Source organism: Podarcis vaucheri (genome assembly GCF_965113315.1).
Source record: "Podarcis vaucheri genome assembly, chromosome: 7".
Lineage (NCBI taxonomy): Eukaryota > Metazoa > Chordata > Lepidosauria > Squamata > Lacertidae > Podarcis > Podarcis vaucheri.
This window is the reverse complement of record NC_138765.1, coordinates 55,673,564-55,701,121: the sequence shown is the minus strand read 5'-3', so window position 1 is coordinate 55,701,121 and position 27,558 is coordinate 55,673,564. Positions and strand designations below refer to the sequence as shown.

Sequence of the window (27,558 nt, the reverse complement as noted above, 5' to 3'; positions counted from 1 at the left end):
CAAAGCATATGTTAACAGTTATTTCCTTCCTGAAAAAAATGTCAGGAGGACATAGTCCTTGAAGGCAATGAAGTTCTTAAAAGACAAATGCACAGGGGAAAAAAGACATTAGGTCATCTGTCCCTCTATTGCCTCCTCTGTTTGGTTTCAGAGTTCCTGAAAGTCTTTAGGTATTCTTCCCAAATTCAAAAAGGATGCCCAGACTTCTATGCACGCAAAACATGAGCTCTGCTGTCAATATATAAAAATGAAATTAAATATCCAACACAAAGCCCTCAATTAGTTACTTTATTTTACATTAAAAAAATTACAACAGAACAAGGATTCGAAAAGCCAAGAAACTCCATTTTCATACACACACGCACACACACTTGCTAAGTCACACACAGGTTCAGCTGCTTTAAAAGGGATTTGCTGAGTTCCAGCAGTATACAGTCCATCAAAGTGTATGTATGAAGTCTTGTGTTAAAGCAGATATAACCAATTCCCAAACTAGGTGAAGGTACAAAATGGAAATGGGCAAGATCTTCCTGGGCTTGCTGCATTTTTACCCCTTGCTTTGGTGATCCGAATCTAATGTTATTTATCTGCTTGCAAGTTCTGCCTCCCTAGTAATACATGCACAGACTTGACGGAACTGTGAATATGTACATAAGAACAAACTGCAGGCTTTTGTTCATGGGCTGAGAATGGACTGCAAAGATCCCTTGAGGCATTGTCTGAGCATTTTTTGATTCTTACAGGTTGCTTAGTTCACCAGCTGTGTGTGCCTGGCTTCGCTACAAGTCACCGCCCACTTGCCATGAGCCCATTTTTCTGTATAGCAGGTAGTGCACACATCACCATGGTTCCAGTTTATGCCCTGCATGGTGGGAGAGCAAATAGGACCCCTTCATCACCATATAAATACTGTGATTTTGTAAGAAGCCTCTCCTGATGGAGGCCCAATTCCCCTCCTCCAAGGGAGAATTGTTTACATGGATGTATGTACAGTGTGCTTGCCCCACAGCTTACACTATGTGTGTGTGAAGAGGGGGAGCCTGTAACAAATTCATCACCTACATTAGGAGGGTCAGTGAACTGGTATGCAGTATGAAACAGACCCTTCCGTTGTATCTCTTGTTTCTCCTCCCGTACTTCTATTCCTCCAGATCACACAGTTTTCATTTAATGCCAAAGACCAAAATGGTCATGCAGGAAGCCCCCTTCATGGGAACACACGCTTGGGCATCATTGCCATCCTGCTATAAAACACAATTCAGGTCATTATAGTTAAGACGCTGCACAGAGACATAGAGAAATAGGCGAGTGAACCTCCAGGAATTAAAGATCCTACTGGAAAACTCACACTAAACTTATAGCCTACAAGTCATTCAGAAGAGGGAATTCTGCATGAGACAGAAGTTTGCTTGCTGTTTGCTTGCTTTTGTAATAACAGAAGTCGCAATCCACTCTCTAAGCCACTTCTTTTCAGCAGTGGGAAGTGCTGGGGTAATATCAGCAAAGTCCCAGCTTCCCAGGCACATGCATACTCTGTCATCTGTGGGGTGTGCCAGCCTCCAGATTCTTGAGCATGCTGGTACTGTGATACCAACGGCTAAGCAAAAGCTCAGTCTCGATATGTTTAAAGGCAGGTTTCAATTTAGAAAGGCTTCCCCCGCCCCCTCAAAAAACATTTCTCCTTTCTATATATGCATGCTCAGGATGTGAAGTCTCTTGTTTAAATGGCATTAAAAGAAATTGGGGGGGGGGGGAGGATTAGCTTCTGTTACTGAGCACACATATCATTCCCTTCAGACAATGTTTCATTACTTGCAGATGTAACAGCACATTCAGACCATGTAGTGGTTTCACTCTACAAGGGATGGTAAAAGCTGGTTTGATACCATTGATTTCTCCAGTTCAGAAGTGATTTTGTTTGGAATATGGTAGCATGCTGTATTTCCTTTTGCTGCCAAGGATTAAAAAAAATAAAATCATTACATGGAATCGTCACAGTCAAGTACTGCACTTGTTTCTGAAGAAATCTGCCCATCTCCTTTGCCGACAATGGTAAGCAAGTGTAGCTATGAGTCACACGGTTGGCATGGCTGCAAGGAGACTATCTGAACAATTGGCAACATTCCCAAATGCATTCAAGATTCATCAAGAGAGCCCCATATTTGTGTAGGAGTGCTGACGAGTACTCAGCGCTCTCACAAGAGTAGTGCCAATAGCTTTAACAGGACAATGCCACTACAAGACTACAAGAATCCCTTTGCGGAATCAGGAGGCGCCTCTCCCACTGCAATGAACATGAAAACTGGTGTTATGTGGCAGCGGTGCATGCACAATGGTGCATTAGTGAACTCAGCAATTAAGGCCATCTGGACCAGCAAGTCTGACTTCCACAGAGCATGTTTAGAATCTGGCTGCAGGCCAGCATGTTTAAAGACATGCCTGTTCTTCAGATCTATTTCAGCTTACATCTTCCCACCCCCTATGTGCAAGTTCACTAGGTCTTACCCATAGCTTTTGAGAGGCCTGGCTTGCATTCTGACAAATTTATACAATGAAATGCAAGAAGCAATTGAAGCTGTTGGTTCAATTAAGATACTTCCAATATGCATTTTTTCATGCCACCAGAAGTTTATGGTTCCACTTCCGCCCCCCTTTTGGAAGGACAAAAAGTAATCCTTCAATGCACCCAATGATGAGTTCCCTTAGAAATTATAATGAACAGGAAATTGGTGCAAATACCTCAGGGTAGAACAAAACCCTGCAATATGATTTCCGCACACTTACCACTTAAAACTGAATCCCAAAAAAGGAATACTTTTCTGAGCCTATGGAAATTTTGGACACTGATTGGCCTTGTATGTTTTGGCTACAAGGTAATGGATTACAGACCTGTTCAGATACCCACATGCAGAAGTACAGCTGAGGGAGTCTTTGGGGACAAACAGAAAAGTTACATAATGGGGCTGAGCATTGCCTAAAAACTATCAGGTCAAAAATGGTTTCTTTTGGCTCATGATTTCCAGCATTTGTACTTGTATAATAAAATGATTGACAACTGTGCCTTGCCACAAAGTCATATAAAAACAGCAGAGGTCAACTCCTTAAAAAAAAAAAAAAGACACATATCAAATAAAAGGGGTTTGACAAAAATAAATGCATAATTAGTCCTCTAAAATAATAAGTTACAGTAGTAAAGACAATATTTTGGCTTCATAGTGTGACTGTCCACTTTTCTTGGTTGTTTCTGATTGTTTTGTCATCTTGCTTGAAAGCCATGTGTGGTAGTATCCAGTTTACACTTCTGAGAGTTAATGAGATGTCTGTGACTATAAATGTATAAAATTCTGCTTGCTACAAGCAAAATGTTTCATGTGTGTCAAATCTTCATTGGTCACAGGTAACTTGTGGGCAGCTTTTTTCTTTTTTCCTGGTGCCCAATAAATACAATATACTACTTTTTGTGAGTTCCAGCATGATTATACAGACTCAAACAGAAAACTCAGGACCTCCTTTCTTGGCTCTTAGCATAAGCCGTCTGATTCGAAATCCAGCAAACGGATTTATCCATAGCAGAGAAGGCTGGCCCCCAAAGACAGATTTCATTCCTTCCCAGCGCAACCTCCGTTCCCATGTAGGCTTCTCACTCTTCAGTCTTTCAATCTCCTGCAAGTAAATATGATAAAAATTGATGTTAAGAAATTTGGAAAGCGCGCTAAACTCTAGCCAAGACTGAACATCTGTCTCAACAGAGGATATGGAAAGGGGCAGAACAAGGGCATAGGAGATGCAGGTTCAAATCCCTATCCAGTCCTGAAACCAGACCCCAAGAAAAACCCTCAATTCTGACCGTTTCATCGTTGCATATTGAGTGGATCTGGGTGCCAAACATTACTGCAGTAAACGTCAGAAACAGAAAACCCTCAAGGCACAAGAAGATCAACAGGATCACAGTCACAGGTGGTGAAAAGTCACTGCATTCTGAAAGAGAGCAGATGAACTTCAATGAAAAAACAAACCGCAACAAGCACGCCAACAAGAGTTACCTTCAAAAGGATTAGCAAATCTGAGAATGTAACAGGAAGTTAGGAGGATCACATGCATACACATCAGTAGCCAGACTGTTGGCCTACAAGGGGCCAGTGACATGTAGAATGGGAGTTTGTTCCTGTATGGAGCTGCCACTGTAGTGGGACACCATGTGCTCAAATGGAAAGCGCCTTCCAGGTGCTTCAGGCTCAGGTGCCACCAGAATTTTTATAGATCAAAATACCCAGCTGTATTTATATGGCAAAATATAAAACACAATATACGCAGGCCTCCCTCATCACTGATTCACCATGCCAGGTAGGAATGCATGACCTGTGCCCACATGCACAATTTAAAAAGGCAATTATTTTAAAAGCAAAGTTAAAAGGCACGGTCTATTGGAATGTGTCCCACCATTGTCAAGCTCCAATGACTTCCTTAATAAGGAAGGATGATGCCTGTTCATCTTTGTGATGGAAATGGCAAAAACCACCTTAGCAAATACTGCAGGGCTTCTCAATCATAGATTTACATGGGTGACCAGCTTTTTAGGCCAAAATTTCAAAGGGCTGTTTTTAATCTTGAAAGCCCTATACACCCTGAGCTGCCAGAGGACTGCCTTCTCCCCTATGGATCTGTCTGACCCCTTCAGAGGTCCTTCTCAAGGTACCCCCATCTTCAGAGGTAAGGAGGATGGTTGCCAGGGAAGAACTTTTCAGTGGTGGCTTCTATACAGTCTTGGTTGACAAATGCCTTGCGACTTGAACGTTCTGGCTCCTGAACGCCGCATACCCGGAAATGAATGTTCCGGTTTGCGAACGTTCTTTAGAACCAGACTGTCCGACGTGGTTTCTGATTGGCTGCAGGAGCTGCATCCAATTGGAAGCCGTGCCTTGGTTTCCAAACGTTTTGGAAGTTGAATAGACTTCCAGAACGGATTCCATTTGACTTCCGAGGTACCACTGTACAATCCCCAAACAAATCTGGGAGGCATTTTTTAAAATAATACTTATGTGGTGAGTGAAAGCTTTTCTTTATTAACCAAGGTGTTTGAATGACTGTTCTGCTGTTTTTACTGTTTTAGTGGTTCTTGAGGTTTATCTGCTTTAAAAAACAACTCTGTTGATTATTATTTTTTAGATAATGCTGTTAACATTTCAATTGTTTGATTTTTACATGGTAGTTTCTTTTGTGGCACTTGGATACTCTGGTAGAAAAGTGATTTAGATATACCAAAAATAAATAAGTAAAACGCCATATTACAAAAGCAACTGAAGTGTGTGCTTACCAATCCACTGTCCTCTGACGCAGGAGAAGAACTGAAACCCACACAGGATGAGAGCATGAGCTGAAATTAGAGCTATGTACATCTGGAAGTGAGAAAAAAGATTTGCAAATCAGCTCTGAAAACCATGCAACCATTAGGCAGGCAGTCAATATTTAAATTCTTTTACAACTTGTAAGAGGACCATGCTACACTGTGCAGTGCTTTCAAAATTCTCTTTTTTTGAGACGGGGCAGGTGGGTAGGGAATTTGCTGCATTAGCTCAAGGTTTCATAGCAAACCTTTCCCACCATGCCTCCACCCAGATGTTGTTGGACTGCAACCCCCATGATGATGATGATGATTTATATCCCGCCCTCCCCAGCTGAAGCCGGGCTCAGAGTGGCTAACAACAATAAAAGTAACACAGCATTCTAAAATCAATTCATCTTAAAATCAATTCAAAATCAAATTAATGGCAACCATTGGGCTGGAGTTCTTTGAGGATTACCAAAAGAGGGGGTCAGACTGTGCCTTGGCCAAAGGCCTGGTGGAACAGGTTTGTCTTGCAGGCCCTGCAGAGAGATGTCAAGTCCCGCAGGGCCCTACTCACTTGTGACAGAGCATTCCACCAGATCGGGGCCACAGCCGAAAAAGCCCTGGCTCTGGTTGAGGCCAGCCTAGCCTCCCTGTGGCCCAGGACCTCCAATATGTTTTTGTTTGAAGACCGTAAGGTCCTCCATGGGACATACCAGGAGAGGCAGTCCCATAGGTACAAGGGTCCTAGGCCGTATAGGGCTTTAAAGTTTAAAACCAGCACCTTAAACCTGATCCTGTACTCCACCGGAAGCCAGTGCAGCTGGTATAGCACCGGGTGAATGTGATCCCGTGGCGAGGACACCGTAAGGAGTCTCGCCGCGGCATTCTGCACCCACTGGAGTTTCTGGGTCAGTCTCAACGGCAGCCCTACATAGAGTGAGTTACAATAATCAAGTCTGGAGGTGACCATCATGTGGATCACAGTGGCTAGGTCAGAGCGAGAGAGGTAAGGAGCCAACTGCTTAGCTTGGCGGAGATGAAAAAATGCCGCCTTTGTTTTAGCTGCAATCTGTGCCTCCATGGAAAGGGAGGTGTCGAAGATTACACCCAAACTCTTAACGGACGGTGCTAGCACTAATTGCGCCCCCGCAAGAGATGGGAGTTGCCCCCCATCTCAAACCAACGGCCATGAAGGCTGGGCACTGAAGGCTGGGGATCTACACGCTGACTATCTGTGATCTAGCCCATCAATGTTTCCCAACAACAACTAGTCAGACGGATCCAGAAAGCCATGAAGTCAACAGCTCTCTCCTGCAGTTTTGGCATCTGCCCCATCAACTGATATTCAGAAGCACACTGTGCCTCTGAGTGTAGAGGTTCCAACTTGAAGATTCAACCCCCAAATTAGGATAGCCAGGGACAGTTTTACATTGGCAACAAACAAACAAACAAACAAACGCTAAACAACTAAATAAATAAATAACCCTACTCACAGTAAACAGCACAAAAAACCTCTGGTTTCTTTCCCCCACACAGTTATTGACCCAGGGGCAGTGATGATCCATCTTCCGAATGCATCGCTTGCAAATGCTAGTGGAAGGAGGGGGAAAAACACTGAAAGTTATGCTGTGGTATGTGTTACGGATATTTTGCCCTTGGTGACTGCAAAGAGGCCATCTCTCTGGAAATCTAAGACGCTGGCATGCGTGGTACAGGAGGCCAAATGGAGGATGATTTCAAACTGCAGCTCGTTCAATGCAGCCGCTCTACATTAACAGATGCCGTAGGACATTCAAACATTGTGTGACTTAATATTGTTTGTTTTCTGCATGTCAAAGTGAATAAACGTGATTAAAATACACACAAACACACCTCAGGGGGCACAGCTTGCTCCCTCCCCAATAAAAACAGTTCAATGAAAACGGAATATACTTAGAAGTCTTGGAATATTGAGTATTAGCTGGAAAAGAAAAAAGGAAAATTGGGGTGGGATAATGGAGGAGGGTATGACTGGATGGGTGGCTCTCTGAGCAGCACTCAGGTTTGAAGGTGAGTATATACATTTTGTTCCTTGCCCCACCAACAATACTAATGCTACTAATTATAATAATTTTCAATATATAACAACATTGCACAGTTCCACATTTCATTCTACATGGAGTGCTGGCACTTTCCCTTACCTTGAAATGAAGGCTCTCAAGCACTACATTTTCTAAAGCTAGCAATTTTTAGTGCAGATGAGCTCTGCCAGATCTTCCAGGAATGGCCAGATTCAAATGCTTTGCTATCACAAAGCCACAGAAAGCTTTTAAGCATTCAACTTAATGCTTAGAAGAGCGACTCACAAAGAGATGGTGGGACAAAGTGGGGAAGCAGCTGCAGGCAACTTGTGGAGAACAACAACCCTCCATGCTCCTGCTTAGCTTGTTCAGACAAAAGGGAATCTGAAAGGAATCTTGAAAGAATTGACCTTATCTGTCACTTTTGCACAAGCTATAGTGAATTGCAGGCAACTTAAAAGTCACACAGCAATGCTCTGTTCCGAGAAAGCTGCAAATAGAACACACATGAAAGCAAAGAATGCTTTTAGGGAAATGTGCTGAAAGATGCATCTCTGAGGTCTGAGAAGCCACGCAAGAGTCAAACTATATATTACACTGAGACTGCCATTGTTTATGTGATTTTTTTTTAAAAAAACAAACAAACCACAGCTTCAATCCTTATTGGAAGTATTCTGCAGAGACCGTGAGGCTAACTCATTTCCCCAAGAGCTGAAGTCACAGGGAAAATTGCCTTACTATTTTCCCCAGGAGGGAAAGTGGTGGAGGAGGATGATTTTCACACTGGAGCTGTGGAAAGGAGGAAAGGGGTCAACTTCCTCCCACCTGCATAATTGCAATATGCAAAGATGTTTTTAATATCACTTATAGTTTGGGCCTTGGATTCCAGGCTGAGAACAGTACAGAAGCAGCAATGGGACATACCTGCAATGGTGGGCACGTTCCGGTTTAATGCTGCAGCACTTTGGACACTTGTAGATTACTTCGCCTGGTTTCAACTGCAAACTCTCCATGTACTCTTTTGTGGCATTTCCTTTTGGAACAGCCCCCTAAGGCATTACAGATGGAAAGGAAGACAAGGCCCAGTTACTGGTATATATCTGAAGAGTCCCAGTGGAGTTTTCGAGAGTGATCTAAAAGGCAACCTGAAGGCACAGCTGAGAGCAACTTTAATGTTACTTCTATAGGGGCTGAGGTCCACAAGTTTCATGCAAAAGGTATATTCCAAGCAGGGATTTGGATAGAAAGAAACAGGGCACCACCACGTTTTTGAGGGAGTTCTCAGCAGAAAGGAAGAAAAGGCAGAGTAATTTAGAGGACCTGGAAACATTTGGGCAGATGAGGTGGCAGAGCAAGGTGGTTGCAAGTAAACGTATAGCAGGTCAGGAGGGCAGAGTAACAAGATAGGACAAGGATCTGGGAGATCTTTGGTGGTAAGGACTAACTGCCCTCAATACGGAGCTTATATACATAGAAATAACATTTTAGAAAGTTAAGAGAGAAACTGCCATATTTCCTCATACACTGGGCCTTCTCAATAAGCTACCAAACTGAGCAGTATCATGTTCAGACAAAAACGTGCTTGTATTATGATTTACAATCCTAGTTTAGGTAGATAAAAAAGGATCCTATTCCTCCATTTCTTTAGCAAGTGATATTATAGACATGTAAGATTTAATCTTGGGAATACACCAAGGAAAAACACAGTATGTCCATGAGGAAGGTCTGTAGGAAGGAAGATGTATTAAGGGTTTTCTGGTAGCAAGACCATAATGGGGCAGACACTGGAGCAATTTCTTTGATTTCTGGCTACAATTTCCCACTTGACTATTCATGATGGTTTAAGCTTTGGCAACTTAATGTTCACTATGATCCAAGCCAGAGGAGTGCATATGTATTCTATGTGCAACTGGACGGTTTTCTTATTTTCAACCACAAAGTTCTGTGCGGTGCGCGTGTATGTGCAAATCACCTCTCTCAACTCTAAAGGCCGCTTTCCATGAAAGAGAGAGAAAGGCAGCAACACAAAACTGATAGCAGTTACTGAAGCAAAGGTCTTAACAGTAATGGACAATTAAAAGAAACAAGCAGGCACTAGGGCCTGGAGGAAGTACTGCCCCAAGTTTCAGTGTGGTAGCTAGGGAGAACTGCAGAGGGTGAGGCTATAGGGATGGGGAATTCTTACATGATAACAAAGCAGATGCAGCAGTCTAGAGGTAAGGTTGAGCATGATATGTGTCAAAGAGGAGGCTAATGGGGGCAGCTGACCTATTCTTGCCCTTCAATTTCCCCTCATGTCATTTAAGGTGAGCCTCCTAACTGCCCTCCGGTCAGTGAACCTGCAGTTCACTGACTGTGGTTTAACTCAATGTAACTGGCTCTGTATTTAAAAGCTTTTCTAAATGACTTACTATGAAATCTCTTAAGTGGTGTACAAAAATACTATACAGTGGTGCCTCGCAAGACGGAATTAATTCGTTCCGCGAGTTTTGTCGTCTTGCGATTTTTTTCGTCTTGCGAAGCACGGTGTTGGGAAAGTTTTGGAAAAGCTTCAAAAATCACCAAAGTCTTTAAAAACCTCAAAAAAGGCTACCACACCGCGTTCTATGAGTTGTTCCTCAAAGTCAAGTCGCAACTGTAATAGTGGTATTAAGGAAAAGGAAACAAACTTGCAAGACGTTTCCGTCTTGCGAATCAAGCCCATAGGGAAAATCATCTTGCGAAGCAGCTCAAAAAACAAAAAACCCTTTCATCTAGCGAGTTTTTTGTCTTGCGAGGCATTCGTCTTGCGAGGTACCACTGTACTGGCCACTCTGACTGGTGGTGACTCTTCAAGGTTTTCCCTAGTCCTGCTACCCATGTTTCATTTAACTGGAGGTATGGGAAATAAGTCTGGGACCTTCTGCATGCGCAGTGTGTTTTTAACTTCTATATGGATACTCCTACCATTCTCAACACTGAGCCTGGAATGGGGAACTGCTGGTTTCTTTGGAACCTGCCCATAGTCTCCTGTCCAAGATCTCACCCTCTGATAAATAAATTAGATTTAGTTGGGAAAGCTTCCATTGGTGCTAATGGGAGCTTTTTCTCTAATCCCAATTACTGTGCTTGGAAATTCTAAAGGGGTGGCAGCTGAAGAGTAAGGTTAAACTCTGCCTGACATGACCCCACCCTCCCAAAAGCCCTCCGGTGTAGCAACTGAGTTTAGAACCAAAAGCTTCCACTGGGGTCAATGGAAGCTTTTCTTTCTAGTTATTGTGTAGGGCTGATTTTCAGTGTGGAAAGAAGTGCAAAGAGGAAGAGGAAGAGGAAGAGGGTGTGTGTGTAAGATAAATGAAAAAAGAGGGGAAATCGTGTAACATAAAGATGAGTTGGCTGTGGTATTTGTCACTGTAACTGACTTGTACAGGTTTGATATTAAAGAGATATATAGTAAAATGTTATTTAGGGAGATATTTGTAAGTTGTAAGGTAAGATGAGTGCAAGGGGGCGCGAGTGAGAATGGGACAGAATGGTGTGGTGTGTTGTGTCCCGATTGGCTGAGGGTGGAGTATGACAGTGTGTGTGCGTGTATACAGAAAAATACAGTTGCGGTCTCGAGAAGGGTGGTTGGTGTGTGTGCTGAGGAGCAGGGGGCAGAGTGGGCGGGATAGGATTAGGATTTGTATTTCTATTAGGAAAAGAGTTATAAGCACATGCTATGAAATTTCTAATGCTATTGTTGAAAGCAAATCATACCTATTAATGACTGCTTTTAATAAATATTTGTTCATTCAAACACTTCATATTTGGCCAAGCCATCAAGGCTGTGACAAAGTTGGTCAGAGATATTATTGTCTAGATGGCAGTAGCAGAATACCAGTGGTTAGAAGATTGCTTGAGGTACTGGAATTCCAGATCTGGAAACCTGATAAGGCAAATAGGAGCCCAGGGAGTTGAGAGAACATTCACCAAAAGGGATTGATGATTTGAATTAAAGTATACAGTGGTACCCCGCAAGACGAATGCCTCGCAAGACGGAAAACCCGCAAGATGAAAGGGTTTTCTGTTTTGGAGGCGCTTCGCAAGACGAATTTCCCTATGGGCTTGCTTCGCAAGCCGAAAGCCCATAGGGAAATCTCCAGGGACCTCTTTTAAATGCTGGTGGTGGGGAGCAAAGCCTTTTCCCCCCTCCGGCCTTCAGAAGAGGTCCAGGAAGGCCGGCGGGGGCCAAAAGGCTTTGCTCCCCACCGCCAGCATTTTAAAAGCAGTCCGGCATAGCAGGGAAGCGCTTCCCGCTATCGCGGACAGCTTTTGAAGGCAGGCAGGGGGAGCAAAGACTTTCTCCGCTGTTCCCAACGGCTTTTGAAGGCAGGCGGGGGGGGGGGAAGACTTTCGCCCCCTGCCCGCCTTCAGAAGAGGTCCAGGACCTCTTCTGAAGGCCAGCGGGGGGCGAAAGTCTTTGCTCCCCCCTGCCTGCCTTCCCGGGAGAGCGGAGAAAGGCAGCGTCTTTCTCCGCTGTCCCAGACGGCTTTTGAAGGCAGGCGGGGGGGGGAGACTTTTGCCCCCCGCCCGCCTTCAGAAGAGGTCCTGGACCTCTTCTGAAGGCCGGCGGGGGGCAAAAGTCTTTGCTCCCCCCTGCCTACCTTCCCGGGGCAGCGGAAACTTCTCTGCTGTCCCGGGCGATCTTAAAATGCTGGCGGGCGGCAGTGAATCCTTCGCTGCCGACCCCCAGCATTTTAAAAGCCCCCGGGGCAGTGGAGACTTCTCTGCTGTCCCGGGCGATCTTAAAATGCTGGCGGGCGGCAGCGAAGCTTTCGCTGCCACCCACCAGCATTTTAAAATCGCCCCGGGACAGCGGGGGCTTTTAAAATGCTGGCGGTCGGCAGCAAAGCCCTCCTGTCCCTGGAGCTTGCGGGGCGGGAGGTGGGGAGAAGGGCTTTTCTTCCCACCCCCAGCCTTCAAAACAGCCTTCTGAAGGCTGGGGGTGGGAAGAAAAGCCCTTGTCCCCCCCCCCAGCCTTCAGAAGAGGTCGGGGGACAGACTGTCCCCGGACCTGGTCTGAAGGCGGTTTCCCTAGGAACGCATTAATTGATTTTCAATGCATTCCTATGGGAAACCGTGCATCGCAAGACGAAAAACTCGCAAGAAGAAAAAACTTGCGGAACGAATTAATTTCGTCTTGCGAGGCACCACTGTACTCTTGCTCCTAAACCTGAGTACGACAATGGGTATGGCCCTGCCTGATTTTGGCTTTAGCAGTATGTGGTCCTCAAAAGATTATCACTAAAGGAGCACAGTCCTTAGCATAAAAAGATTTCCCAACCCTGTGGTATGCAATCCACAAGTGCATGCCAATAGAATAAATTACTAGGAAAGGCTTCACACACAGTAAGAAGTGTTGACTGTTCAAGCATGATGTGTATAATGCTAGTTGTGTTTCCTGTTTGGGGCATTTTAATCCGACTGTAGGTTTTGTTTCTTCCCAAACACGTTTGTGGTGCTATGCAAGTGCCAAAAGTTCTGCCCAGAAAAGATTCCCTGTGTATCACTGTTCCATGCACACAAAATGGTTAAACCCAACTGTGAGGAACATGTCTACTCACGGGATCAGTCAGCATTGTTCTCAGGTGTGAGGACAAGGCGAGCACTGCCAAGCAGTTGAAAAGGACCCCATTGATGAGGGAGTACCAAAAGTCTTTGGAAGGCAGCAGCATGACAAATGTCACTACAAAATCCGCATAGATAACGAGAAGCCAAGTCATCACTGCACAGACCATCCCACAGCCGTCACGGATGAACCAGACCCGGTCGGCCATGTCAGACTCTGACGACGATGAATCATAGCTGTCATTTTCGGCAAGCAGCGGGTGATGCTCGACGTCGCGGAACCTGTGCCCAGATGACTGCATGATTTTCTGGACTGGCCCTGCAGAAAAATAATAAGAGGGCAGCCATGAACCAAGGCGTTTTGACAGCAGATGTCAGGTTCTATTACCATGGGACAGAAGCAGGTCTGATGGTAGAGGTTACCTCACCATAACAATTTTGTTCAAGGAACAGTACTTTAGCAAGAGAAAGTGCAAATCTTCTGTCAGTTACCTGAATATTTTGTACCTCCCACTTCTCTCTAGCAGACAATTTGTTGTGGTTGTAAGAACATGCACAACCCAGTAAGATACATCTCACACCACTTCAAGGGCCAGTTATATATTTTTACGAACTCTGAATTCTTATGTCAACTGCAGGAAAGCATTTTGTTTAAAAAATTTACTGAAGTTTTTGTTTTTGTCCCTCCTTCCGAGTTCTCTATATGTATTCTCATCTGTTCTAATCCCAAACCTGTGGTATTTTCTGCATTTCACAGCACACCATTTTTTCTCTTTCTGCACTCCATCCATTATCCCTCTTTTCCATTACTCATGAGTAGGGTGAAGGAATTAAGCCAAAAACAGAAAAGCAAGTGGAAGCAGAGATTGCTGCAGTTAAAGGTTCATCTGTGGTCAGGAGCATAAATTAATCAAGCAAAGACATCACTGTTGTTTTCTTTGAGTCTGCAAGTGACTTTTTAAACCATTGTTTTGACATTTGCTTTAGACTGAAATGAATGTAAGTTACATACCTTAAGTAAATAGTTATTTAACTTATGTTAAACAGCAGACAGAACACAAGTAACACTGTATATGGTGGAAACTAAACTGCAGCGGAATGGAAACAGTGCCGACTGTGATGAATGGAAATTGCTGCCTTTTTACATCTCTATCTGCAGATTTCTCAGCACCCCCATTTCATAGGTACTTTTTCCCCCTCTTCCTCACCCCCCAAATCACTTTGTACTCCATGTCACCCCTTTTTTCTCTGTGCATCCTTGTCCCTTATTATTATCCTCATCCCTTCCAGGCTCTAATTTTTGCTCATTTTGTTGCTGTTGTGCACTCCCTTCCCCACGATCACTTTACTTCTACAACCACTGTCTGAAATTGGTGGCAACAGCAAACCAAATGTTTGCTACCCCAACCATTAACCCCACTAAGGAGTCTTCAGCTGCAATCACCAGCTCACGTACTAGGGAGTAAGCCCCAATGGATCACATGGGATTTCCTTCAGAGGAAGCATGTTTATGATTATGGTACTACATTCAAATGGAGCATGCAGCAAATTAGCTAAAAATACTGGTGCCAACTCCACTGGCTGCCTCAGCATAGAGGGAGAGGAGCAATGAAGATATTGTGCTGTAGACATTCTCCCTCCCTCATCTCTGCCTTTAACAGGAAGGAGAAGCAGGCTTAGTCATTTTCAAAGAGGTGGGAGATGACTGTAAGTTGTAGGCATTTGGAATTCCCCAAATAGGAAAGGAGTACAACTGGCTCATGTGACTAACATTACGTGAATGCTCTTTACAACATTCACATAAGACAAGAAAATGAAGCCTATGCAAGATAGGTTTTTAATTCACTGAGGGAAAACATTTATACATTTGTACAGAGTTAAAAATAGTTTATATTACATCCAGGACAGATTCCTCACTTACAACAGTTAATTCTAAGTCTCATTTAAAAGTATGAAGAAATGGCCTTAACTGCTCTAGCTAATTAATGTTTACTCTGAAGCAGGATCTACTGAATTCAACTGAGGCTCATATTAACATTTCCCTGAGAACCAGCATCATTTTTTTGATCCCAGGGGCCAAAAAAAAAAAAAAGGATTCTGCCCCCCACCACCACAAGTTATAAGTACTTTAGGCAGAACAGTTAGCATATGATGAGAGCACACTACAATTGGTTCAGCAAGGTGGCAAAGAGATTAAATGAGGCAGGAAACCCGATGTGATTTTCATTCCACCATAGATTAGATGGCCTAAGGCAAGCCACTCTTGATCTTAATCTCTGCAATTTGAGGCTTATCAGACTTGGGTACCTTTCAGGGTTGTTGTGAAGCAGGGATGGAAACTTTGCAGCTCTCTATATGCTGCTAAACTACTAATTCCCATCAGCCTCATCCAGCATGCCTAATGACCAGGGGTTCTGGACATTTGGAAATCACGTAAATGGTTATGTTCACATCACAAACCAAAAATATACACTTCTGTGCAGACGGAATAGCAGGGAGATCAAACAATTGATCCCATATGGTGCTGGCAAGCAGAGGCGATTGCTAAAGCAGAGACAATAGCTAAAGCACACACACAGCAAAAAATATGTATGTCTCAATTTATACAATGACTCAGCGAAAAAAGAAAAGAAAAGAAACAGGGCAGAGGCTACTCAACACACTGCGGCAGCAAGATCTCTGGATGGGGTTGTGCTTTGCACTTTCAGCTAGCAATTTAATCTTGGGAACAGATGCTCTTTCTGCTGCCCACACATTCTGTTCATTCAAAAGTGGTTAAGTGGTGAAATAGGTTCCAGCCTTATGAAATAAATCTGCTTTCCACGAGAACACCTTATTTTTACACACTGACTTTTATACTCATTCCCAGGATAGAACGATCTAAATCAAGTCAATTTAAAATCAGTTAAAAATAGTAAAGTTATTTAAATCACTGTCTTTAAATTAAGTTTCCCCATTTTAAAATTGATATATTTTGTGAACAAGTGTTATATTCACTGATTCCTGTTGTGAAGCAAATTGGTTGCAACTAAGCTGAGTTGTTTTACAACCTACAAATGTAGGAAGTTGCCTTATAGAGACTACAGTCCTACACAGAATCAAACCAGTGGTCCATTTAGCGAAGTACTGTTTACACGAAGGTAGCTGAGGTGGAATCCTCCAGATGTTTTGGACTCCCAACTTCCATAGAGCAAAACATCATCAGGCCTGGCTCGTGCTGAAGGGAGCTGCAGTCCACAACACAGACAAGAGACAAATTTACCGTATTTTCCGCCCTATAGGACGCACTTTCCCCCCTCCAAAAATGAAGGGGAAATGTGTGTGCATCCTATGGGGTGAATGCAGGCTTTCGCTGAAGCCTGGAGAGCGAGAGGGGTTGGTGCGCACTGACCCCTCTCGCTCTCCAGGCTTCTGGAAGCTATCCGCTTTTGGAGAGCTGCCTGCACCCTGAAGCCTTGGGGCGCGCTGAGCTCAGCGCCCCCAGGCTTCGGGCTTCACGCAGCTCTCCCACGGCTTGTGGAAAGCTGCCTGTTCTGGGGGCTGGGGTCAGGGGAAGCTCGGGCTTCCCCCTCCCCAGCCCCGCGTCTGGGGGAAAAATAATTCCCCCCCTTCATTTCCCCCCCAAAAAACTAGGTGTGCCCTATGGGCCGGTGCGCCCTATGGGCTGAAAAATATGGTATCTTTAGCCTTCTGCACACATATGCATGGATATTAAGTGAGACTGCCTTCCTGTAGAATATTCACATTTATGTGAAAATAACACCTACTGAATTAGGGACGCGGGTGGCACTGTGGGTTAAACCTCAGCGCCTAGGACTTGCCGATCGTCAGGTCGGCGGTTCGAATCCCTGCGGCGGGGTGCGCTCCCGTGGCTCGGTCCCAGCGCCTGCCAACCTAGCAGTTTGAAAGCACGCCCGGGTGCAAGTAGATAAATAGGGACCGCTTACTAGCAGGAAGGTAAACGGCATTTCTGTGTGCTGCGCTGGTGCTGGCTCACCAGAGCAGCTTCGTCACGCTGGCCACGTGACCCGGAAGTGTCTGCGGACAGCGCTGGCTCCCGGCCTCTAGAGTGAGATGAGCGCACAACCCCAGAGTCTGTCAAGACTGGCCCGTACGGGCAGGGGTACCTTTACCTTAACACCTACTGAACCAAGTGGAACTTATTAAAAAACCTGTATATGATCAGATGTTCAAAACATTACAGAAATAAAGGTTTGTCTTAAGTGGGAAAACTATGAGATGAAAAATGCCTGTGCTGTTTGGTTATTGTTGAATCATAACTATTCATAATTTGGAAACAGAACACCTTGCAGAGTTCAGATTGTTGGAGGACATAAAATAAAAGGTATAAAATCACCCATATGAACTGGTGAGATAAAGGATGCCATCTCCTGGCTCCCAGTCTAATGACTGAAACTTCCTCCAAGAACACAACTTTGAGCTCATTTGTCTTACTTTCTTCAAATCCTTCCTTGAAAAGCCACATGTTCTTTAGTGCATCCCTATAGTTCTCATAACATTACCAAATCTAACATTGTGCTGCTGAAATATTATTCCACTGTATACACATGCTTTCAATTCCTCCCTTCCTCTTCTGCAGCTATCTTCCTTGTCAGAAACTGCCAGCCCCGTGCTTGTGGGTACCGTGGCACAAACAAAAGCTTTAATTAGTGACCCTGGGCAGGTACCCCAGTGTCAAATGAGCACCTGGGAGACCAAATCCCCTATACAGTGGTACCTCGGGTTACATACGCTTCAGGTTACATACGCTTCAGGTTACAGACTCCGCTAACCCAGAAATAGTACCTCGGGTTAAGAACTTTGCTTCAGGATGAGAACAGAAATTGTGCTCCGGGGGCGCAGCGGCAGCAGGAGGCCCCATTAGCTAAAGTGGTGCTTCAGGTTAAGAACAGACCTCCGGAACGAATTAAGTACGTAACCAGAGGTACCACTGTATATATAAATGTGTGATATAAACGCAGCCATAAATAAATAGATAGATATATAGATAGTCTCTAGCTCTTCTAGAAAGAAATGGGGCAAAATGTGCTGCTATCTTCTATGTGACTTCAGTGAAATGAGAGTGAGTGCCGTGTCTTTGTACTTAGTAAAGCACCATGACGACGGATGGCATGTTGTAAATAAGAGTAATTTTGATAGATGCTCACAATAATGTCAAGTGCATGCATTAACATTGTTCCTTTTAAATTTGGCATATTTTTGAAAGAGAAACAGTATCATTTACTTAAAAAATAAAATTGAGGGTTATATCCAATGTTAGACCCATTAATACTACTTTACTTGGAAACAGCTCAGCATCTTTAAATACTAAATAACATTCCGACTTTTTAGCTACCCTATTGGTTTCATTTTGCAATAATGCTCTCTCCCAGCAGATGGAGGGTTTTTGTTTTGCTGGTGCGACTAGGTGTTCACTGATCTGCACTTGGTGTCTGGAGTGGAACTATAATGAGCTTCATTTATTTGCTCATTGCCTCATCGCACCAGGAACAGAAAGGAGGCCCCAGAGAGCCTCCAACTATCTATATAGAAAATCAAAGTATTATGACCAGATTGCAGCATAACCCCAAAAGTGCCAGAAATAGCATGAAACCCTAGAAGCACTTTCATCACTGAAATCCCTATTGATTCACTGCTATTAAGGACCATGTTGGAGAGCAACCTGAAAGCACTGCATTGATTTGTGATATCTGAGCAGATGCCTCACCGCTTTCCAGCTTATGCTAGGTCCCCTTCCCTATAGCAAGTCAGCTTCAATGTAGTTTAAAGCGCCTGCTTACCAATTTTGTCATTACTGATTCTCTTCCAAACATTAAGCTTACACCATCCAATTTGATCATAATAAGAACTTTTGGTGTTTCTGAACCATATAAGGCAAACCCCACCCCTTGTCAAAAGGTATTCACAAACAATGGAAGTTGTAGTCCAGGAACACTTAGAGCAAGATTTGAAGTACAGACTTCAGTCTCAGTCTCCTTACAGCACATCACCTCTGTGCAACAAGCTGCTTTAAGTCACTAAAGCCTGTTGAGCAAATAAGCAAGTTGAACTGCGGAGGGGGAGGGAAGCTGCAATAGGATGAAATTTGAGGTAGCTGCATAAATTGCTCAACTTACTCCGATCAGGATGCAAGTACAAAAAGGCCTATTAAGGTAACGTCCCAGGAACAGCATGAACTTTGAATGGAAGCATGCTGAAAGTTTATCTGCCTTGAAGACAAAGACCTAATGAACACATACAAATGATCTGCCATTTATGTGTGGCAGGTTGCTATGCCAATCCAGGGGTGCCGCCAGTTCATAGGAACATTATACTGAGTCAGACCATTGGTCCACCTTGCTCAGTCTTGTCTACGCTGACAGGGAGTTTTTCGCAGCCCCACCTGGAGACGGAACCTAGGACATTCTGCATGCAAAGCTGGCGATTTACCACTCAGCTAGGGCCCTCCCCTCGCCTTTTTTTTTTCTTCGTCTGGCAAATACAGCATTTGAAATAGCAAAGACAAATGCCACTTCTGCTTGCTGAGCCGCTACACACAAGTTGCTTGAAGAGTGGAGGAGCCTCCCTGCTTTGGCATTTTAAGGTGAGCTGTTGTAGCTTGTTCCAAGGCATCATACTTACGCCTATTGCTCTATTTTTACAAATCTGAAGAAAGCTTATTCTGGGCTACAGGCTCACCATTAGGGACTTAACAGCATCTAAACATTTGCATTTCTATTTGCAACCCACCTTGAGCCTCTGGGGACAGGCTGGGCAATAAATCCAGAATGAACACATACCTGACAAGGAGTGTGAGTGTTAGTCTGACATCTTGCTGTTCCTTTGGGCTTCTAAGATGCATGTAGTCATAGTTGATGTAACCTGCACAGACATAATAAAGCCACTCATTAGTTACAAGCACAGCAGCAAGGTTATAACAAAGCATGAGGTGTCTTCTGTGATGGAATTACAACACATCTGTAGAAGCCAAAAACCTGCACTAACGTGGAGGAAAACTTCCATTCTGACCTCTGATTCACTTATCAAGTTAAAAAGGCCGCTTTTCTCCTCTGCCCTTGGATAAACACTGAATCTCTAGGAAAAAAGTGGGGGGAGGGGCTTTGGCTTTTCATTTTTCTGACGAGAGGATAATGTTAATGATAGGCATTATCTACCATCAGCTGTTCAGGAAATCTCAGACTCAAACCATTTGCCCTGCCCAGCTGCTCCACGCTGCTGTCCAGCTGTCTGATCCCTTCACCTCCATGTTCTTCCAGCAAGAGATTTCACAACTGGGAAACACCAATATGTGCTGTAGAAGACTATCTATCTAAGAACTTCTACCTAGAGCACAACATGGTTGCTAAATTACTGACTTGGATTGTATCTTGTAGTTTCATTCTGGGCACAATTTTAAAATGCTGGTGTTGACTTTTAAGGTCAGTAAAGACTTGGAACCTGGATACCTAAGAAGCCATCTGCTCTTACATGAACCAGTCCAGCCATGATAAACTTCATCGGAAGTCCTTCTCCAAATATCTGGGCATTGTCTCTTCCTCCATGGCTGAACTCCCTCCCTAGGGATGCTTACCTGACACCAACATCATGAAGCTTTAGGTGCCAGTTAATAATGATGTTATCTGCCATTTGTTTTTCTTTTTTTCTTTTACTGAATTATGATTAAATTTTACTACTTCTGAGTGGATTTTTGTGTGTCTATATTTTGCTGTCTATTTATGCTGCCCCTTTGCTATTTATACAGGCAATGCTTTGGGGAAGGTCTTAATTATGTTTATTTTTACGTAAACCTTAACTGGGAACTTGCCTTGGAAATTTTAGCAAACTGAAAGGTGGGATATCATTCCCTCCATTTATGAAGTTCAGAGGTAGGTGACAGAACTTGCATAGCCAAAACAGCACACACTCACAGGAGCGGTAACAGCAAGTTTGTGGAACAATCAGAATTTGCTGAAGTTAAAAACAACAAAAAAGCGGGATCCCAAAACAAACCACTGAGCACTGGCCACACTCAGTGGTCACAGAATGCTGACTAATGATTTGGGGAGGGAGAGAACAGAAAAGCAGGTAGGTGGGGAATAGAATGGAATATTGTAGACTACCTGAGACAGTAAACCAGTGTACAGTGGTACCTTGGTTCTCAAACGCCTTGGTAATCAAACAGCTTGGAACCCAAACACTGCAAACCTGGAAGTAAGTGTTCTGGTTTGCGAACTTTTTTTGGAAGCTGAACATGCTCTGTTTTGAGTGTTACGCTTCCGATTTGAGTGCCACATTTCCATTTTGAGTGTTATGCTGAGGTCTGTCTGTTTTTGCTATTTATTTTACATTTCTGTTTTTGCAGATTTTTCGTTTTGTTTTTGTGACTATGTGGAACCTAGTTCAGCTACTGATTGTGTGAATGTAGTACATTGTTTATTGCTTGCATTTTATGGATCAACTGTCTCGTTAGATAGTAAAATACATGTTAAATTGCTATTTTAGGGGTTGTTTCTAAAGTCTGGAACAGATTAATAAATTTTGCATTACTTTCTATGGGAAAGCGTGCCTTGGTTTTGGAACGGACTTCTGGAATGGATAAAGTTTGAGAACCAAGGTACCACTGTATGGACATTGCAGCATCATATATAGAGGCATCTTCACCTATTATTTCAAGTATGAACACGTCCCCAGACACAGTGCTTGAGGTTTCATGACCATGAATTCAATTGGGAAAAATTCTGTCTCTGCAGTCAGATTAGCTCTCCCTTCCCCCAAAAAGATTTCTGTTGGCAGAAAAGAAAAATCTACAGGGCCCTAAACGTGAGCACCAGTGACAATATTAGCGAGAATATCCGCATTGACAATGTAAGCAAAGCTGTCACACACAGTTAAGGCATGGTTTCAAAAACGAAAAATGAAAATCTCACAGCAAACTGGCTCTGCTAACTACAGAGTCAGCATCTCCTCTCTCAGAAGGAAGGCCAGCCAGTCTTTCATTATACAGGTCTGTAGCCCAGGGGAAGCCCTTCTGCAGGAAAGCAGCAGCTGCAGGAGACTCAATCTACCTATAAGTGCCCAATTAACGCCCTCTTGATTATTTTGTCCAAGTATTCCATGCTCAAGGTCACAGTTGCTCTACTCTAGCTAATGGTAGATTTTCTGCAATTGGATACGCAAAATGATCTTGAAGTAAGATATTTTCCCTGGAAGCTGCCTTTGTACACGGCCAGCTGTACGTTAGGAAAGTCAGGGAATTATTTTCAATTATGCTAGGCTACCTTTCACTTTTTGTATCTCCCAAGTCTCTGACCTTCACAGTTTGTATATCCTTGTGTCTTGCACCATCTCCTTCCACCCCCTGCGTGATCCGTAATCAGTCCTTTAAGATGACTTTACTTACTTACATGTAAGTAAGGTGAACTGTTCTAGCTGAAAGGGTGAAGGGGCTTGGGAATTCTGCAGGCCTCGCAGGCGCTGCCCGACCCACACGGTGCTGCATGATGTCATCCCATCATGGAAAGCGGGCAGACCCTGTTCAACCTTGAGAGCCAGTCACAAGTCCATAGCCCCCTTCAGCAGCAAGGCTCAGCCATGCTGTGTGAAACCGTGATGTCACAGAGCCCAGCCATCTCCACTCTGCTTGTGAGGAGGGCAGACCCACGTATTCAGCAACAGGCTGGTTGAGAGCAGTCACAATTTGAGAGTTGGACACAGACACACCTAGAAGGGCCTGAAGTTTACAAATGGCAAGATAGGAACAGACACACAAATCTGAAACTAGTCCTTCTTCCTACATAGTTGAAATTTACTGAACCCTGGCTTTGGTTAGGATTACACAAGCAAGCCCACACACACTACCCCCCCATTACAGTTACACACACACAAAACCCAATCCAGGTTTTGAAAGGCAGTCTTCTGGAGCTTTCTCAATGCTTATGACATTAATACGAAGCAGTGTGATGTATGTTCCATTGAACTGTATACACATCCAACCACTTTCTTTTGAAGAGTTTTCCAAGTACATACAAAAATCAACCTATTCTTTTGCATGCCAGTTACTGGATTGTTTAATCCAGTAGAGAAGGACCATAGCTTTCAGTGCCCACTTTGCATGCAGGTACAGTCACTGCCTTCTCCAGTTAAAAGGACTTCAGGTCCAAGTGCTTGAAATAACCTCTGCCCGAAACCCTGAAGGACCAGTCCAATCAGAAGAGAAACAATTCAGCTAGATGGACCAATAGTCTAACTCAGTTCCACATAGAGCTGCTTCACATGATTTGTCTCGAGTACTGCTACCGACGCCTTTATTAAAACACTAGAGAGCTTGGAAGTACGCAGGTACACAGCTAAAGTATTTGACATCAAAGTCCAAGAAACAGCACTTATCACAACTACTTACTAAACTACTGACTCCTATTTCTGGTTAACGAACTTTACTGACGAAGGTTCCCTTCCCCACAAAAATTCATCATGCTCACATTCATCACGTTAAAAATTCAAGAACAAATTATGTCACCCAAGTCAGTTTTCGGTAAGCAAAATAAGAAGCCAAAGGCTGTTCTCTTCTAATAAATTATACATGTAAAGATCCTTATTGTACCAGGTAGACTGCTTTACACCATTTGGTTTTCGGCAAAACATTTCAACAAAGTGTCCTACTGCACTGCACGGTAACGACAAATATGCATGGGGAAACTACCATGATTTTGTTTCACTGCCGTCGTGTTTTCAGACTCCCAACAACCAAAAGGACTAGAATCATATTTGAATAATAGGTAACAATATCACAATACCACTGCTCAGTGGTGCAGCACCTGCTTTGCATGCAGAAGGTCCCAGGCTCAATTCCTGGCATCTCCAGGTAGAACTGGAGAGACCCCTGGCTGGAACCTTGGTGTGTTTCTGCCTGTCACTGTATACAATATTGAGCTATTATTTACTTATTGAATTTATATCCCGTCCTTCCTCCCAAAGGAGCCTAGGGTGGCAAATGTGTCCATGATTTTCTTAAAGAGTATTCCAAATTCCCAGATGACAGCTCCCAACATTTTTATACAAATGTTAAAATAGCAACGAGACGAAAAGGGCCCTTGTGGGACCCGTAGTCCAAAAACCACAGAGCCAAGCGACAATCTGCTAGTACTACTTCCTTGTAGCAACTCTGCAGGTAGGAGTGGACCCACTTTAACACAGAACTTCCTGCTAGGTGGACCAATGGTATGACACAGTGTAAGGCAGCTTCTTACGATCCTAAAAGCTGCACAGAGATACAGCAGGGACTTCAAATTCTTGTAGTACAATAGGGACCCTCTCTCAACTTAGGTGACTGTGGTTGGCTTTAAACTGCTTTAATATTGTATTTTTATAATGCTGTAACTTGCCCTGGGATCGCACGGTAAAGGGCAGGTAAGAAATCAAAGAAACAACAACACAAGTTGTGTGTGCCTATTCCAAAACGATTATCAAAGTTTCAGGTTCTTACTTGTTTTACAATTTGCTTAAATCATCTGAAATGTGAGGACCTTAAAGAGAGAGGTTGTATTGAGCAGTGATGGTGGTGGGGAGCCAATTGAGGAGTTAGGTGGAGTACATGCAGTTTCCTGGCAGTATGTCCTACCTAGTTCAATCCCTTGTCACAGAAAAGGACAAAAAGGAGTGAGGGGAACCAAAGACTGCTGAGATGGAAATATTATCTCTCTACCAGAGACTCTTGAAAGCCAATGCTAGCCACAGTAGAGAATGCTGGTGTAGATGGACCACTGGTCTGACTCAATATAAAGAAACCTAATGAGCAGTGTCTCTTAAAGCCAAGGATAATGAATTAAATCAATGACAATGTTCCTTGATTTCTTTGCTGCAAAGACAGCAGCCAACAAAAGCATCAGCATCTGGCTCTCAATGTGAGTTTTTCTGTACAAGGTGAATGAAATTTTTTTAGCAGACATATCAGAACAGAAAGCCAATTATCCCAGACACTGGGTTGATTAAAAACATTTTCTCTCAAACTTGGTCCTACAATCATGGAGGAACACAAAGCCATGGCTGGAAAAGAAGGAGAAAACTTATTCTCATTCACAGGAGTAGGTCACTGGCAGTCCTGGAAAATGAATGCTAATGGTTGAAGATTTCACCTTTATGCCAGGAGGAAAAATGTAAGCCTCTGTATTAAACTGTGCTGAGACAAGAACAAAGATAACAGCATGATGGGAAAATCCTGATCAACAGGGAAACCAGGACCAATTTCTCATAGAGATGGCAAGCCAGTGTCTAGCCTACACCACATCAGCCTGTAAGTGGTGACTTGAAAGTAAACCATCAAATCCTGTGCTTAAAAAAACACACCACAATTATGTCAGGGAGACAGCAGGGTTCCTGATTCCCTGGTTTTCTATGTGGATGGATTTTTAAATATATATATATATATAGAGAGGGGGGGCATTCAATCAAGTGCATCCCCCCTAAGGCAACACAGTTCAGGCAACCATATGCTCAGTGAGCCCTAGATGAAGCATGGTACAGCTTTTGCTATGGGATGGAACAGTTCTCCAAGGGCTGCAATCTCGTGCACATTAATTGGGAATACCTCCAAGTACAGGATAGGGCTACAAAGATGGGATAGTGTTGAAAGTGTGAGAAACACAAAGTAACAAAGTATTGAAGAGTAGAAGGCAGTAACGACTGATTTTATCCATGATAGTTTGTAGGGGTGGGGGTGAAATACAGGCTATCAGTTGTCAGATGGCGATGAAAAGTGTGGTCAAGTAGATGTCGTTTTCAAATGCACAAATAAGACTGGGAGGGGTTTACAATTAACCAGCTGGAAGAGAGAAAAGGTGTTAGAGCTGTTGGTTTAGGACTGGAGAGACCCAGGTTCAACTTCCCATTCAGAAATACAGCTCAACAAGTGCCAGCCATGACCTCAGCCTCACCTACCTCAAGGGTTAGTGAGGATAAGAATGGTAAAGAGAACCAAGCGTACCTTCGCAGAAAGGTGTGATTTATCGTAGGTAAATAAGCATAAATAGTCAAGCAAACTAATTAAGTACCGTGGAACCTTGGGTTACGTACCATTCTCCTTACGAACACTTCGGGTAACGAGCTCTGTTAACCCGGAAGTAGGTGCTCCTGGTAGTGAACTTTGCCCTGGGATGCAAGCGGAAGTCGCACGCCGGCAGTGGGTGGCCCCGTTAAAGCGCGCCTTAGGCTAAGAACGGTTTCAGGTTAAGAACGGACCACCGGAATAAATTAAGTTTGTAACCGGAGGTACCACTGTACTTATTTTAGTATATATTTTAAACATCTATTTTATTATATTTATTGCATTTCTATCACATCTTTTCTCCAATGCTCTCAAGGTGGCGTATATGGTTCTCCACCTCCTCATTTAATCCCCACAACTCTGGGTGACCTTGGGCCACCTCACAATGAGCTTCATGGCTGATTTCCTAGGTCCTAGTCTAACACTGACCATTACACAACACTGACCCCACTGTTTCTCAAAGGAGTTCATCACAAACCACCTCTCACCACTTTCCCCAAGATGGTGACTACTAAATGTTGCTGAACTCCAACACTGTCAGTTCCAATCAGTGTGGTCAATGGTAAGGGATGGGAGCTAAAAGCTCAACATCTGGAGGATGCCAGCTTGGGGAAGGCTGCTCCAGCTTAAATGTGCTATATGGCAGCACAGGTGTAGGCCTTCCCAGTGGTGGCACCACGTTAATAAACTTCTTTTCTGAAATACTGGTAGTGTGAACTCTTGATTGGTTTTTTTGGCACCGCCCAAAGGCCTTACCTTGTCTGCCCTGGCCTTTGTTGGGAATGAGCACTGACGCTGGGTGTTGTGGTGTTCCTCTGCCCACGCTGGCTGCAAGTTTAAATTGCTATTTGTTCGATATAGTTTTAGTTTTGATTGCATTCCCCTCCATGGGGTCGCTTTAGCGATGGCAGCACAGGCCAAATAAATAAATATTCCAAATAAATAAACCAAATCTACTTCACACAGCCATGAGAGAAGCCCGGTTGGGGGGAGGTACAGTTTGTGGGGCAGAGGAACATGGGGGGGGGGGGGAGAACTGGTGACATGCTTGGTAGGCGTGGTCTAAAGAGGAAGGAGGAGTCGAAAAGGGCGTGGCTTGGGATAACGGAGGCGTAGGGACACCCGAATAGGCGTGGCTTAGAACAAGGGCGTGGCTTGCTTATCTCTCTTTCTCCCTGCCCCTCCCTCACAGACTCACCGTCGCTTCGGTTCCTTCAGGGCTTTGCCGACGACAACTCAAGATGATGAGGGCGGCGGCGGCAGCGGCAGCAGCCTCGCATTCCAAGGCCCGGCCCATCCCGGGGAGAGAGGAGCCCCTCCGCTCGCGGCCCGCCGAAGGGAGGTTGGCAGGCCGTGTGTGTAACGGCCGCTGCCGCTGCTGTGAGGGGAACAGGGCGAGCGCGAGCCTGGGAAGCCAGCCCGGCGCACTGCGCAGGCGCCTCGTCGCGCGGCTTAGGCCCTGCCCCTGAGGGGTGGGGAGGAAAGATGGCTCTACGCATGCGTAGAGTGATGGGTTCCAAAGGGGACAAGAGAAAGAAGAG

The 27,558-nt window shown here is 44.2% G+C and overlaps 1 protein-coding gene across 3 annotated transcripts; it reads right to left on the bottom strand.

Moving 5' to 3' along the window:
• Positions 1-274: 274 nt before the first annotated feature.
• On the bottom strand, positions 275-27,445 carry ZDHHC7 (zDHHC palmitoyltransferase 7). Of its 3 annotated transcripts, none has more exons than XM_082233011.1 (8): positions 27,216-27,445; positions 19,779-19,860; positions 12,975-13,297; positions 8,314-8,438; positions 6,823-6,919; positions 5,315-5,396; positions 3,848-3,978; positions 275-3,663 (listed from the first exon to the last, which is right to left on the bottom strand). In XM_082233011.1, the coding sequence occupies exons 3-8, from the start codon at positions 13,278-13,280 to the stop codon at positions 3,487-3,489; spliced, it is 918 nt and encodes a 305-aa protein (XP_082089137.1). In that variant the 5' UTR covers positions 13,281-13,297; positions 19,779-19,860; positions 27,216-27,445; the 3' UTR covers positions 275-3,486. The 3 variants fall into 3 exon arrangements, with proteins under 3 accessions (XP_082089137.1, XP_082089138.1, XP_082089136.1); XM_082233012.1 differs by lacking the exon at positions 27,216-27,445 and adding an exon at positions 22,379-22,569; XM_082233010.1 differs by lacking the exon at positions 27,216-27,445 and adding an exon at positions 22,383-22,569.
• Positions 27,446-27,558: the final 113 nt, after the last annotated feature.

What these genes read in the sequence shown, in the direction of transcription:
- ZDHHC7 (XM_082233011.1), bottom strand. Translation starts at nt 13,280, where the DNA reads ATGCAGTCATCTGGGCACAGGTTCCGCGACGTCGAGCATCACCCGCTG. An exon ending in GAACGTGCCCACCATTGCAG is followed by an intron (nt 6,920 to 8,313) that starts GTATGTCCCATT and finishes TCCTTCCACTAG; the next exon opens with CATTTGCAAGCGATGCATTC. An exon ending in GGTTTTTTGTGCTGTTTACT is followed by an intron (nt 5,397 to 6,822) that starts GTGAGTAGGGTT and finishes TCTCACTTCCAG; the next exon opens with ATGTACATAGCTCTAATTTC.